The 13,837-nt window shown below is 39.4% G+C and overlaps 1 protein-coding gene across 3 annotated transcripts in view; it reads right to left on the bottom strand.

Moving 5' to 3' along the window:
- slc24a2 (solute carrier family 24 member 2) overlaps nucleotides 1-13,837 on the bottom strand; it is a 23,257-nt gene continuing 9,420 nt past the window's right edge. For 2 of the 3 annotated variants that reach the window (XM_037763549.1, XM_037763550.1), the window contains exons 3-11: nucleotides 5,614-5,649; nucleotides 5,151-5,271; nucleotides 4,356-4,442; nucleotides 3,925-3,963; nucleotides 3,720-3,799; nucleotides 3,410-3,547; nucleotides 2,778-2,867; nucleotides 1,487-1,653; nucleotides 1-1,390 (exon numbers count right to left, since the gene is read on the bottom strand). In XM_037763549.1, the coding sequence (XP_037619477.1) occupies nucleotides 1,141-1,390; nucleotides 1,487-1,653; nucleotides 2,778-2,867; nucleotides 3,410-3,547; nucleotides 3,720-3,799; nucleotides 3,925-3,963; nucleotides 4,356-4,442; nucleotides 5,151-5,271; nucleotides 5,614-5,649 (1,008 nt within the window). In that variant the 3' untranslated portion in view covers nucleotides 1-1,140. The remainder of the gene's footprint in view (nucleotides 1,391-1,486; nucleotides 1,654-2,777; nucleotides 2,868-3,409; nucleotides 3,548-3,719; nucleotides 3,800-3,924; nucleotides 3,964-4,355; nucleotides 4,443-5,150; nucleotides 5,272-5,613; nucleotides 5,650-13,837) is intronic. The other variant, XM_037763551.1, reaches the window with a different exon arrangement.

The raw sequence follows: 13,837 nt of genomic DNA on the forward strand, positions 1-13,837 counted from the left end.
TTTTTGTTAATAAATTGAATAATTTTGTTTACACCCATCCGTGGCCAGTCTCTCTGTTTCCTGGGTAAACATTTACTGTCACTCCCTCCATCCCCTGGACCCTAGTCAGGGGGAATGTAACAATTGGGGGCTCGTCCGGGATCTAGGGAGAACGGGGGGAACGTAACACTGTTACGTTATTTCTGTACGTGTTTAACTTAATTTACGTACTTATTTGAAGCCCAACCATGATGTTTTTCTGTATCCTAACTGAGTTGTTTTCTTGCCTGAACCTAAGTTAGTAGTTTTTTTGCTTAAACCCAACTGCGGACGTTTGCGTGGCGTACAAATGACACGTGAAAAGGCTCAAATGTGTACTCATGACACTCAAAATGTCCGTGTGATGTTGTGGTATTTATACGCCTTCCTGTGAGACCGGGTTTCAAATATACTGTATGTGAACATACTCAAGTTATGAATACTGGATATTTCTCTTTCGATGACATTGCAAAGCCATACAGGAGGTGGAATGAACAAATCTAAAGGTATAGTCAGCAGCTATCACACTTATGATCTCTCCAGAGCTTCGCTGCCCTTTAAAACAAACAAAAAAAGTCTCTTTTAAGCCCCCATATTCAGTTAATACGCTTCACTTGGCTGCCTGCATGAGTAGTGGAGGTATACTGCCACACGGTCCTTTAGTTACAAAAAAAAAACAATCTCTGGTGATCTTTCATTGAAATTTCCATCCCAGGTGGCGTTCACATAACTTGTCCATCAGTTTTCAACCAATAGCGGCTACTGAAAGTAGTCACATGGTACAAATAGAGGAGTGTCTCCTATTGGGGTGGCATAAAGTCCATAAATGACTTGTATGCTGGCTGCTGGACGGCTGTGAAGCACCGGTCTGAATCTGCAGCGTTGATTTAAGTCAGTCTGCCTAACTGGCATTCACAACCTGCATGTGTGTGTGTCTGTGTGTGTGTGTGTGTGTGTGTTTTCTTCACCTTTCACTTGAGTGTGTGTGTGTGTGTGTGTGCAGTCTTCTGCTGTGTATGTAAGTGAGACAGATAAGAGACAGTTTATGTCTGTGCGAGCATGTTTTTCCACTCCTTTGTGCTTGATTTCTGCTTTCTGACGTCCAGCGGGAGTCGCTCTCTCTCAGACGGTGACGGGGCAATTGATGACTTTGTCCTCCAGCATGACGCTGACAATGAGGAAGAAGAAGTAGAGCAGGAACATGAAAAGGCCCAGAAACTTGCTCATCTTCCAGTTGCAAGCCGCGATGGAGCTGATGACGAAGAGGAGCATGAGGAAGAGGAGGACGATGGCGCAGAACAGGCCGTTGCTGCTCACCTGTACCGGCCTGAAGTCGTTGAGGATGTTGTAAATGAGCCAGGGGAACGGCAGACTGCAGGGAGGAAGCACAACAGAGACGTTTACGTTATAAGACAAATAAAAATGGACGTTACACCGTGTGTTTTGTCACTGTTGTCGCTGGACTCACCCCACAGTGATATCAAAGATGTTGGAGCCCACAGAGCTGGACACGGCCATGTCACCGAGGCCTTTTCGTGCTACAATCACGCTGGTGATCAGATCGGGGATCGAAGTGCCAGCTGCTAATATGGTCAGACCCATTATCTCCTCTGTGATGAAGAACGTTTCTCCAACCTGAAAGGAAGAATAAGTTGCTTAAAGCTTCAGTAGGCTGTATATTTTTTGGCATCATTGGGTAAAAAAATCCCATAATAACCTTTCAGCATATTGTAATTCAAGTGTTCTGAGAGAAAACTAGACTTCTGCACCTCCTCATGGCTCTGTTTTCAGGCTTTAAAAAATCTAGATAGAGTTCCTACTGGCTGTTCATTCAACGGAGGCAGCTGTCAATAACTCGCGAACTCCGATCAAACAGTCAAACTAGGCAGTGCTGATCAAATATGAATCAATATTCTGTTACTGTAATGCCTATTTCTCTCCTCAAATGTTTTCAGAAACATCTTGTAGTGTACTGTTTAGCTGTAAAATGAGAAAGTTTGCTCCGGCTGGTGGACGGTGCTTGGTATTTCCTCAACTGATCTCAACATTTAATCCATTTCCAGGAAAAGAATACAAAGTTAATTGATATGCTTTATTTCTATGTCTGCTGATAAATAGATAATAATTCGTAAATAACTCATTTGAATTTCTTTAAAAACTCCCTGAATCATGACATTAGCTACCAGGTTACATTTGTATAGACAATAAGTCACAATGGTGAGATTTGTGTCTGATCAGAAGCGTCTTCTATTAGTTTATAATAAAGTAATTTTCGATATATTTTGAGGTAAATATTGGTGTCATTTGTCAGTAATTCCAAAGAAATTTCAAATAGGTTACTTGCCAATTATCACCTATTTACCATGAAATTAGCGGAACTGTAAAATGAAGAGTTACGCAGCAGTTTATGAGACCAGTAATGCGACAGGCTGAGACGATAATGATCACCACACAACATCACTCCACCTATAACGCACCTCACCTATAGCTCACAGCGCTCTGCACTTATGAGACCAGCACTTATCAGTGACCTTGCACACATGACCTGCTGCTTCAGGCCTGTCTGCATTTGCGCTGCTTAAATAGAGCATTACAGGTTGATCTGGCCGTGGATCAAGGCAGCTTAGTTGGGATTAGCTGCCGTGGTCACACATTCAACACCCTGACTGCTGCACTGACTCATAAGAAAGGCCGCAGAAATAGAAACAGAACAGACAATAGAGTCGGTGACAAAGTGTGTGTGTGTGTGTGCAAAGTACCTGGTGAGCCCACCACACCATCAGGTAGGAGAAGAAAGCGATCCAACTGATGGAGCCGAGGAAAGTGACGGGGAAGAATCTCACTGAGCTCTGAAACAACAATGAAGACAACATTTAGTTTATCTACCACACAGTCAACCAACCACTCGATCGATCAATCTCTGGCCCACTCAAGACCCCGATATACCCGACACTTAAGGGCAACATTTAATACAGTATTATCCAAGTGTACTGCCCAAAAAAACAAAACATCCCATTTTAATCCCAAAATTATTGAGCAGGTCACGGAGTAAATTAACTAAACTAGAAACAGACCATAAACTCCTGCTTACATTGTTTACTGACGTAATAAATCAAGTGAGAAGTAGGCTCATTTTCTCATAGACTTCTATACAATCAGACTTCTTTTTGCAACCAGAGGAGTCGCCCCCTGCTGGCTGTTAGAAAGAATGCAAGTTTAAGGCACTTCAGCGTTGGCTTCACTTCTCAGACCCGGAGGTTGACCACTGATTATAATTCTGAGTTGCTAGTTTGTACACATGAAACATGCTTTTCATTGTGTGTGTGTGTGTGTGTGTGTGTGTGTGTGTGTGTGTGTGTGTGTGCATGTGTGTGTGTGTGTGTGCTGTCACCTCTCTCCTGACGTCGGGCAGTGTGAGCCACAGGGGAAAGACGATGGGCATAATGGCGAGGTAGGTGATCCGTTTCCTGTTGGTGTCTGGCCAGGCCAGGCTCAGAGGCTGGTCTTCATCTTCCTCTTCGTCACCACCCTGAAGAAGGAGTTCATTACTTTACATCAACGGTATTTTATATTTACATAAACATTCATTTATAAATAATATTTAGACCGCTGCTTCTTCTACTTAAAGGTAGAGCTGGTAGTGCTGATAAACCAGGTTTAACATGTGAACTTGGAGGAATGCTGAAAGATAAACGCCATACCTCTTCTCCTCCTGCAACACCGTTCATGGGTGGTGTGACTTCCACCTCAACATTTGAACTGTTGGGGATGTTTTTATCAGCTGGAGGAAAGAAAGAGAAGCAAGATTAAGAACAGAGTTTAAGGAAGTTGTTCACTTAAGAACAGTATTGATTTGAAGTGAAAAAATGGCGTCTAATGACGTTAAGAGAAGAGCTGGAACTGTACCATTTGCATTTCTTGGAGGTTGTGCCTGGGAGAGGGGTCCTATATTGAGAAACAAAATATACTTGTTAATTTTTTCCGAGGTCGTCCCCACAAGTGTAACACAGCATCACATGCATGCCAGTTAATAATGAATTGATCAAATGACAGATTAAGTGACAAATCAGTCAATTTTATGAAAGATATCACAGATGTGTATTTATGCAATCATGAGGAGGAATTTAAGGGATAACTTAGATAACATACATTTGAAAATAAGAGAAAATCAAAAATCTAGCATCATTTCTGATCAACAAATTGTTGATTACTTCATGTATTGTTTTCACCGTTCATCTATCAATAGCCACAGTTCTCCTTCGATTAATGATTTGCTAATTGATTTGTCACTTGATCCATCAGTGGGACGAATAGTTTCACGCATCGCTGTTACTCACCGACGCCGTTGGCCGTATTGGAAGCCTCGTCTTTACACTTCTGCTTGGCCATTTTGTGAAGGATTGAAGCCTTCTCTTTGAAACGTCCTGAAACATAATGAGATTCAGGCAGTGTGGCATGGTCTGCTGAACATTTGGGATTCATTATTATGTATACTGTACACGCTCTGTGCAATGCAAAACATGCTTTCCCACTGTGCTAGGACTACTTTATATAGGAAAGAGGTAAGGAAATAACAAGAAGTGGAAAGAGGAAACCTTGATCTTGAAAAATGTTACCTCAACAAAACACTTCTATCTCTCTTTTCATTTAATTCATGTCCACAGGGCTTCCTCTGTTTCATAGTTTGTGCTTATTTCACTCGATCTTAACGTTATATCTTGTATTGCATATAGCTCTATGTACATAACCTCTCTGTGTATAGATATAAATATAACTCCACCTGTATATACCATTTATTCTTTATAATACTCTATTTCTCATCAGTATGCAACTTATAGTTAAGCTCTTATTCATCACAATATAACACATATCTATGCTTTGCACCTTAACTACAACCTGTATATATGTATATGTACATACACACATATATCCTCATTTATATATATAAATATATATGTATGCATTGTGTTAATCAGCACGTTACTAGTTTGCACTCTGGTTAGATGCAAAACTGCATTTCGTTGTACTTGTACTATGTACAATGACAATAAAGTTGAATCTAATCTATGAAAGATCTTGTTGCGTTTGAGTGAGTGTATGTTTGTGTGGTGTTGTGCATTTTTTTTCCTTACCACCCATACCTTCGTCACTGAGCGGATCGAGGGTGTGAATCATGAGCTGGAAGATGCTGTTTCTCATCAGTGAGTTGTGTAGAGAAGCACAGCTGCCTTCCCTCTGCAGCCTCGGTTTGGCCTATAACAACAACAACAACAACAACACAAATACAGACATTTTTATATGGATGCAAAAATAAATAATGTGTATTTACTTGTATTTGACTTCATTCATAATGTTTATCTATTCATAAAAACTCCTAAAAGCACAGTGAAATAAGATAGGTGGAGAAAAACAAACACTCTGATGAGCAGTTGTTTGAATGTCATGTCTCCACTGTTGCTCAAATATCTCTCTAGGGTACATGTAGAATACATAAATATAATATACTGTAAATATATGCAGGCACATAAACCACTTTCTCATAACATGACCTGTACTAGTACAAGTTACACACACAGACACACAAAACAAACTCACCGTCAGCTTGTTCTCATCCTCTCCAGGTGCATTTACCTTTAAAAACACACAGAGAGAAAGCAATATAATATATGTTTTCCTATATATAAGCAGGATGTGGAGACAGTAACACAAACATGTATATCCCTGTAAAGCCTGGTACCACCAATGTATCCTGTATGTTGTACTGTCTCACCGAAATCAAAAATTGGATGTCCAAAAATGTCCTGCAGCTGAATGACTCCAAATCAGAAATAGTTATAATTTCCCCATGTAGCCCCGGCACTATAGCAGTATTCAGAATCTCTCCTCTGGTCTGGGTGCCTGGTCTAATAATGTTCAGAAAGAGGCCCGAAATCTAGCTGTTATTATTGAATCCGATCTGTCATTTGATGCTCAGGTGACCAAGATCAGATCATTCCTTTCCTCAGCAGACTTAGAAAAGGTCATCCATGCTTTTATCTCCTCTAGACTTGATTATTTCAATGCACCTTATTCTGATATCAGCACGCAACATCCAAAGACAGCAGCCGATACAAAACGCTGCCGCCAGGCTTTAAACTAAGAGAAGCGACCACATCACACCAATCCTTGCTGCCCTTCACTGGTTACCGGTGAGTTTTAGAATTGATTTTTAAGATTTCACTGCTTGTTTTTAAAGCTTTGAATAGTCTCGCTGCTGCCTATACCTGTGATTTGCTCACTACCTTTGAGCCCGATCGCTGCTTGAGATCCTCTTGCAGGGCCCTATACTAATGTTTCCAAAATCCAAAGTTTTCCAAACAACAAAGGTGACCAGGCTTTTTGACGTCCGGGCCCTTCAACTCCCTACCTGAGGATCTCAGGCAGGCAAACTCAGTATCTTCCTTTTAATCTCTTCTTAAGACTCACTTTCATACCATGGTTTTTTCTCAACTGATGGTGCATTGTCGTAACTACAGTATTTATATAATTGTATCTTGTTTAGATCTTAAGTTTCCGGATGTTAATTACTTTTATCATGTTTTTATTGTAAAGCACTTTGTAACCTTGTTTTGAAAGGTACTATATAACTAAAGTTATTGTTATTATTTTTATTATGAACCCAGAAGTGTTAAGCTAATATTCAACCTGAGTTCAACCCTTTACATCCTGTTTACTCACCTGACGCTCAGTAAACAATGAATGAACAATTAAAACACACGACTGAAGCAATGACAGAGTTTTTTTTTACTCTTTTAAGAAGAACAGCCTCAATCTTCAACCTTTACAGCTAATGTACTGTATCTATATAGCACACTTCGACTGGAGAACACACACACACACACACACACACACACACGCACACACACACACACACACACACACACCCTTAAGGGATTTGGGGTTAGGTTTTGGGTCTTGTTCCAACACAAAGGAGAGACAGGAGGAGAACTCACACACTAACCTCAACCCCATTTCTTCAGAGGGCATAGACAGCACGGCGGTGTGGGAATCAGGGATTTGGAGACGTGTTGTCTGGTACAGACTACAAGTTTATCAAGGAGGTTTGCACAAACTGTTGTCATTTTATGAATTTAGCTTTAAATTATTATTTGTTAACTTTTGAATCATTCACCACGCGGGTCTTTTTCACCACACAAACTATCCACTATATCAACTATCATGGTGTCTGCAGCTTTCCAGTAGAGGTGGGTTGCATCACACTGTGACCTTTATCATACTGCTCTAAAGACAAGCTCAATAAAAAAAGATTTTATTGAATGTTTAGACGGGATGAATTGGATGCAAGTTGGCTCCCTGAAGGCTGGGCAAGAATAAAGCAAAGAACCGAGGAAAGGCATTGTTTGTGTTGTCGTTAGAAATGAAGTAAAAATGATGGATGGGTCAGTTTAGAAATCGTAGGGAGTTGCTTAGACGGCTCTCAAAGACGGAAGCTGGACGGCAGAATCCAGATCAGCTCTGACTGGTTGTTTTCTTCCGGTCTGTGAAATCTTGCAGATGTCATGACATAGAGGAATATGATTTTTTTCAGGTTACCTGTCTCATGCACTACTCTCAGGATATAGCGTTGTATCAATATATATACGATATATGATTAAAAAAGTTATTTTTATAAAACGGTCACTATATCCTGACAGTAGTGCATGACACAGGTAACCTGAAAAAAATCATGCTCCTCTGTGTCCTCCGGTGCTCCTAACGGCATCTGCAAGATTTCACAGACCGGAGAAAAACAAGCAGTCAGAGCTGATCTGGAGTCTTGCCGTCTCTGAGCAGCTGTCAATCACTCGCGAACTCTGATCAAACGGTCAAACTAGGCAGCGCTGATCAAGTATGAATCAATATTCTGTTACTGTAATGCCTATTTCTCTCCTCAAATGTTTTCAGAAATATCTTGTAGTGTACTGTTTAGCTGTAAAATGAGAAATTTTGTGACCCGACAGCCATGTTGAGATCAAGTTGAGGAAATACCAAGCACCGCCCACCAGCCGGAGCACAGCCAATAGGAACGCTCTCTGTCTCTGAAATGACCTGTGATTGGTCAAAGTCTCCCGTCACAGATTTTTTAAGGTCTGAAAACAGAGCCATGAGGAGGTGCAGAAGTCTAGTTTTCTCTCAGAACACTTTAATTACATTATGCTGAAAGATTATTATGGAATTTTTGCTCAATGATGCCAAAAATATACTGCCTATATTGAAGCTTTAACTAGAGTTAAACTCAATACAGAGTTATCTTACACAAACAATTACATCTCACAGCTGAGGTAACGTCTTTTTCTACACTTTCTAATTCATATTATAGAGTACAAGTGTCCCACAAAGACAGCCAACAACTTCCTCCTAAGTCCTGACCTGACTCTTTGAAAAACACAGACCATCACCGACACCAAGCAGAGAGGTGGTGGAGGGTTTTTGTTGTTGACACGCTTTCATGATGCAGGCCCCAGTTTGAGCAGATAATCCTTTTAGCTTGCATCTGACAAGACACCTGCTGCTGTTACGGCAGCTAAAGCGAGGCTAAAGTCGGCGTTTCTTTTTGTTTTTAAATGGGGATTCACTTCTATAGTTGTCACATGTTTGTCCAATCCAGATTTTTGTTTGAGCTGGTCTTTATTTACTTCAGTTGTGTTAACCGTTTAGATGCTGTTCATGATTTCCATTCAGCCGTGTGACCAATGATCTCAAAGCGGGTTTCTTCCCACTGACGATGGAGGTATTTCATGTTGTTGTTTTATTTATTGTAATATTTGTATTAAACAAAACGAATAGAAACATATTTAATTTAAAGTTAACATAACAGAAGACGTGTTGGACACCTGTCTGTATTGTCCATGTGATTGCTGAGCAGCTCTAATAGCAGAGGCCAGCTGGGCGTTAGGTCATGTAGGTTAGAGCTCACATGTCTCCTGAGAGCTGCTGGATGACTAAACCCACATAACCTGACCTACCTAACACTGGATTTTGAATTGTACCAATCGTACCACAGTATATTTAGAAAATTGCTGTATTTTGTAACATGTTTGTATATTGCATGACGTGCTTAAACTTTATTAAAAAAAGCTGCAAATCTTTGTCACCTTTTTACCCTTACGTCACTCGGCTCTCATCTCCGCTCCGATGCGGTTGTGAGGTTAACACGCTCCTCGGCTCTCCTTCATGAATCAACGATGACTGATCACCAAAAATCTGTCTCAAATTAATTCAAGTGAAGCAATTTAAACCAAAAACCCGATCATCCTCCAAATACGGTGCACATACAGTAACCTGTAGCTGCTAAATTAAACTGAATATCTTCGAGTTGTGGACAAGACTGACAATTTATAGACCAAACAACTAATCGATTAATCGAGAAAATATCGACAGATTAATCGGCAATGAAAATAATCGTTAGTTACAGACATAGTAATTGTAAAAAATAAAAAATAAAATGTTACAATCAGAGGAGGAACAGAAACCTCCTCTACGAGCCCTGCAGGTAATTTTTAACACTACCTGAAGTCAAATTTAAGACCAAAGAATAAAACATAAGCTGGTTCTCACGTCTATCTCTGATTAAACATCACGACTCAAAAGATTTGAGACACCTAAATAACCAGGAAATTATGTTTGACTGGATATCCATCTGGGATGAAAACCACATATTTTTGGTATATTATATTAACCTGTATTAACCCATTTGTGCAGTAACAGCTTCTTGAATGTGAATTTAGTTTCTTTACTCCTCTATGACAGTTAACTGAATATCTTCAAGTTGTGGACTAAACACAGATTTTTCACCATTTTCTGACATTTCATAGACCAGAGAACTAATCAATAAATCGAGAATATAATCAACAGATTAATCGACAATGAAACTAATCGTTAGTTGCAGCCCTGTACTCTCTTAGGAAGTAAAGAGTTCCTGCAGGGTTTGTTCGTGTTATAGCAGAGCTGTTTGATACCCGAAGGTGAAGCTTAAATTATTGTTGTCACTTTTGACTGAGCTGCTGTTCCAGTTCAGCGGTCTCATCCTATCCTAAATCCTACAGATTTATACCCTTCATCCCAATTATCATCATCACTGCTGTCGCTTATATAGTCAGGTTTCTGTTAACCTGCCATCAGGGCCTTCTGGGAACACTTGGGCCCGGTGTTCCCAGACTATAAAACTTGATGACTGATTCTCTCTCTCTTTCCCTGCAGACATCATCGCCGGCCATGTGGCAGCCTCAGGTTCTCCTCGGTTAATCTTTTGCTTGTTTTATACATTTACACCCTCCATGCACACCTTACACTACTGATACTACTGATATTCACACCTTCCATACCTTTTTGATCATTTGTTTTGCATATTTCAACCTCTTTTTGTTAAATTAATTAATTGATTTTAACGTCACCACGGTGTGTCTCCCTATTTGTCATGGCCCCTGAGAGCCAGGTTGGGACACTGTCATCACTGGGACACAATCAGATCACCCTTTTCAAAAGGTCCACACTATTCCGATATCCTCCCTCGCTCTCTCTCTCTCCTAAACTTAAACTTTATTTAATTTTTCTTGTTTTGGGGTGCCCGCCACCACCTTTGGAGGACTAAATTTACAATTTTTATTTCAAATTAATAGCCAATGAAGGAAAATAAAAGTGATAATACTAATAATAATCATAATCTAAGTCAAATCATATTACTTAAAAAAAAGAAGCAGGGGTGAATAAGCTGGCCACCTTAATGACATAGAAACAAATAAACAGACAACAACAACGAAAAAAAATGCTCAAGAGTAGACATGGACACAAATATGGAAACAGACAAATATCAACAATGACAGAAAACAACGTATTGTACTGTATATATAAAATCTCCCTCCCACCCTTGTGGGCTGGTATCTGTGTCTTCCTCAAGCTCGGGTCCTCTACCAGAGACCTGGGAGTTTTGATATATATGTATATATATATATGACATTTAACCTCTGCATTTAACCCATCCTAAGCATTTAGGAGCTGTGAGCTGCTGTAAAAGCACCTGTGAAGCAACTTGGGGTTCAGTGTCTCACTCAAGGACATGAAGACGGTATGATCTGGGGATTGAACCGCTAACCTTGCGGTTAAAGTACGACCCGCTCTACCCCCTCTCTCTATCTTTCTCTCTCCCTCTCTAGTGTCCCCAAGCTGTGGGACTTAGCCAGGATTAATCACCACTTTTAGACCTGTACTTTTCAAGCCTGCGTGTGAAGTCTCGCAGCAACCTTCACAGGTCACCGTGCTGTTAGACAATTCTCTTTCACTCATATCTGTCAGCAAAAACATCAACCATCTTCTTTTTTTCAATTTTTAAATCATTTTCAGCGACACAACTGCTCATTTTAACTGCAATATCATGGAGAAATGCCGCAGCAGTCAGTAAGCATTAAGTGCTCAACAAAACACCTCAACAGTTCATGATCACAATGATCAGAAAGTTAGACCGGCTGTGAAAGGGTAAAATCAATCAGTTAAACTTCGTGCTGACCCCAGAACAGAACCTCCTGGACTGTATGAAGTCACTATCACTATTGTTAAATAAAGGTTTTATTATTTCAGCTGTTGGATAATTACATTAAACATTGCAAGTCATGAATATTAAAAACCTTCACTTATGGGCAACAATAGAACTATAACTAGTAACATATGATGAGTAATAACTATTGATAAGTACATTTTCATTCTCTATACATGCCAAGAAACCTTCAGAGTTGCAGATGCACAACACTGCTGCATTTTGATCTGATATTAATGATTGCAGGGTGATATTTGAACATTTCGTTAGAGCTGTGCAGAGACTAAGCGACAGTGTGCCGGGCTGTGTGTTTGCTGTCGTCACCGCAGGTAAGCAGTTGATAAGGGGATCAGAGGGGATTGTCGTCTTTAGTGCCATCAGCAAGAAAACCATCACATCTTCTCTCTCTCTCCCTCTATACATACATAGACACTGTATACACTGTGTGCAAAACCACCTGAAACATCCAATGAAACTATGCTCAAAATAAAATACAAAAAAAAACACACCACAGTTGTGAGCATGACCTCAGGCTGAGGAAGGAGCAGTGATCAGTGATCTGCTGATTCTTGCTCCTTCCAGGGAGCATCTGACTATTATTAGCGGGCCCTAATGGGATTGGAGAGCATTAACCCCGGGGGATTATTGAGCAGCTATCCGACACATGAGGGCAAGGCGGTTGGGCATCAAGCGCCGGACGACAGAACGGAGAAAAGCTGTTCTTGGGCTGAGGTGAGGCAGCCTGAAGAACAGCTGATTCCCAGAAGGGCACCAATGTCAAACAGAGCTTCTGTAACAACAATGATGAGCACACACATATATAAATGTGCTCACAGGTTCAGAACAAAAAGAACATGAAATATACAAAAGTGGATAAGATATTTAAACATAGTCCAGATGATAGGAGCCTGGGAAAAACATCTTATTGCCACTCTTGGTGAATGGGACAGGGGCAAAACAATATATATTTATTTTATATACTATAAGTGTTTGCTATGCTGAAAAAAATAGCTCATAGCTCTACAAAAAAAAAAAACCTAAATAAAAGCAAGTAATGCTGTTTTTTTGTTCTTCTTGTTTACAGTTACCTAAGCATTGAAAGGAGAGGAGGAGCCTGGTGATCATGAGCTCATCTGGTCCCTAAAACATGAGAACTTGTCCTGACCTGAATCACTACCACAAATAGTCGCCTCCTTCCCAGAAGTGTTTTCAACCACTATTGTATCTTAACAGTGTGTTTTTATGTTTACATTTTACTGACAATATATCTATGGAAAGAAATGGTCTATAATGGAAAGAAAAAAGTAGCCTACATACAGTAATAAGGCTGTGTAGTGGTGATACGATACGTATCACGATACAGGGGTTACGATTCGATGTATTGCGAGTATTGTGAATCTGTAAGCAAGGCCATATATTGCAATTATTTTAAATGTAATTTTAGGAAAACTCTAGTATAAAGAACACACCACCATATGCATAGAATCGGAGTAAAAAAGTGTACTTTTTTGCAGTTTGGAATAATAATAAAAATGACAAAAAGTGTACTTTTAGTGGGATCTGCATTTATCACAGTGATAAATGTAACATCCAACATCATAGCACTACTTCATACACTGAGAGGGTGCATCTCTTTGCAAATTATATAAAGTATTGACTGAGCTAAATAACCCCAATATTTACCTCAGAATTGATCGAAAATTACTTTATTATAAACAATATTCAATAATTATATGTTAAAAAAGCATATAATGGTTAAAATAGGGTCCATAGGCTTGAGAAGCGGCTGCTCTTCATCGGAGGTGGAAAACCAAAACTAATAGAAGACATTTCTGATCAGGCACAAATCTCACCATGGGTGACTTATTGTCTACAAAAATCTAACCTGGTAGCTAATGTCCTGATTCAGGGAGTTTTTTAAAGAAATTTCAAATAGGATATTTGTTAATTATTATCTATTTATCAGCAGACATTGTAAATAAAGTATATCAATTAATTTTGTATTCTTTTCCTGGAAATGTATTAAATAAATTACCGGCTATTGGGTAAATAGTGGAATATAATTATCAAATAATGTTTGTAATAAATTAATTATTAATAAATTAAATGTATTATTATATTATTAAATGAATTACCACCTGCTTGGACATAGCAGAAAATAATTATTAAATAATGTTTATAATAAAGTAATTTATCGCTAAATTTTGAGGTAAATATTGGGGTAATTTGGCAGTAATTCCAAAGAAATTT

Source organism: Sebastes umbrosus, chromosome 3 (genome assembly GCF_015220745.1).
Source record: "Sebastes umbrosus isolate fSebUmb1 chromosome 3, fSebUmb1.pri, whole genome shotgun sequence".
NCBI classification, from domain to species: domain Eukaryota; kingdom Metazoa; phylum Chordata; class Actinopteri; order Perciformes; family Sebastidae; genus Sebastes; species Sebastes umbrosus.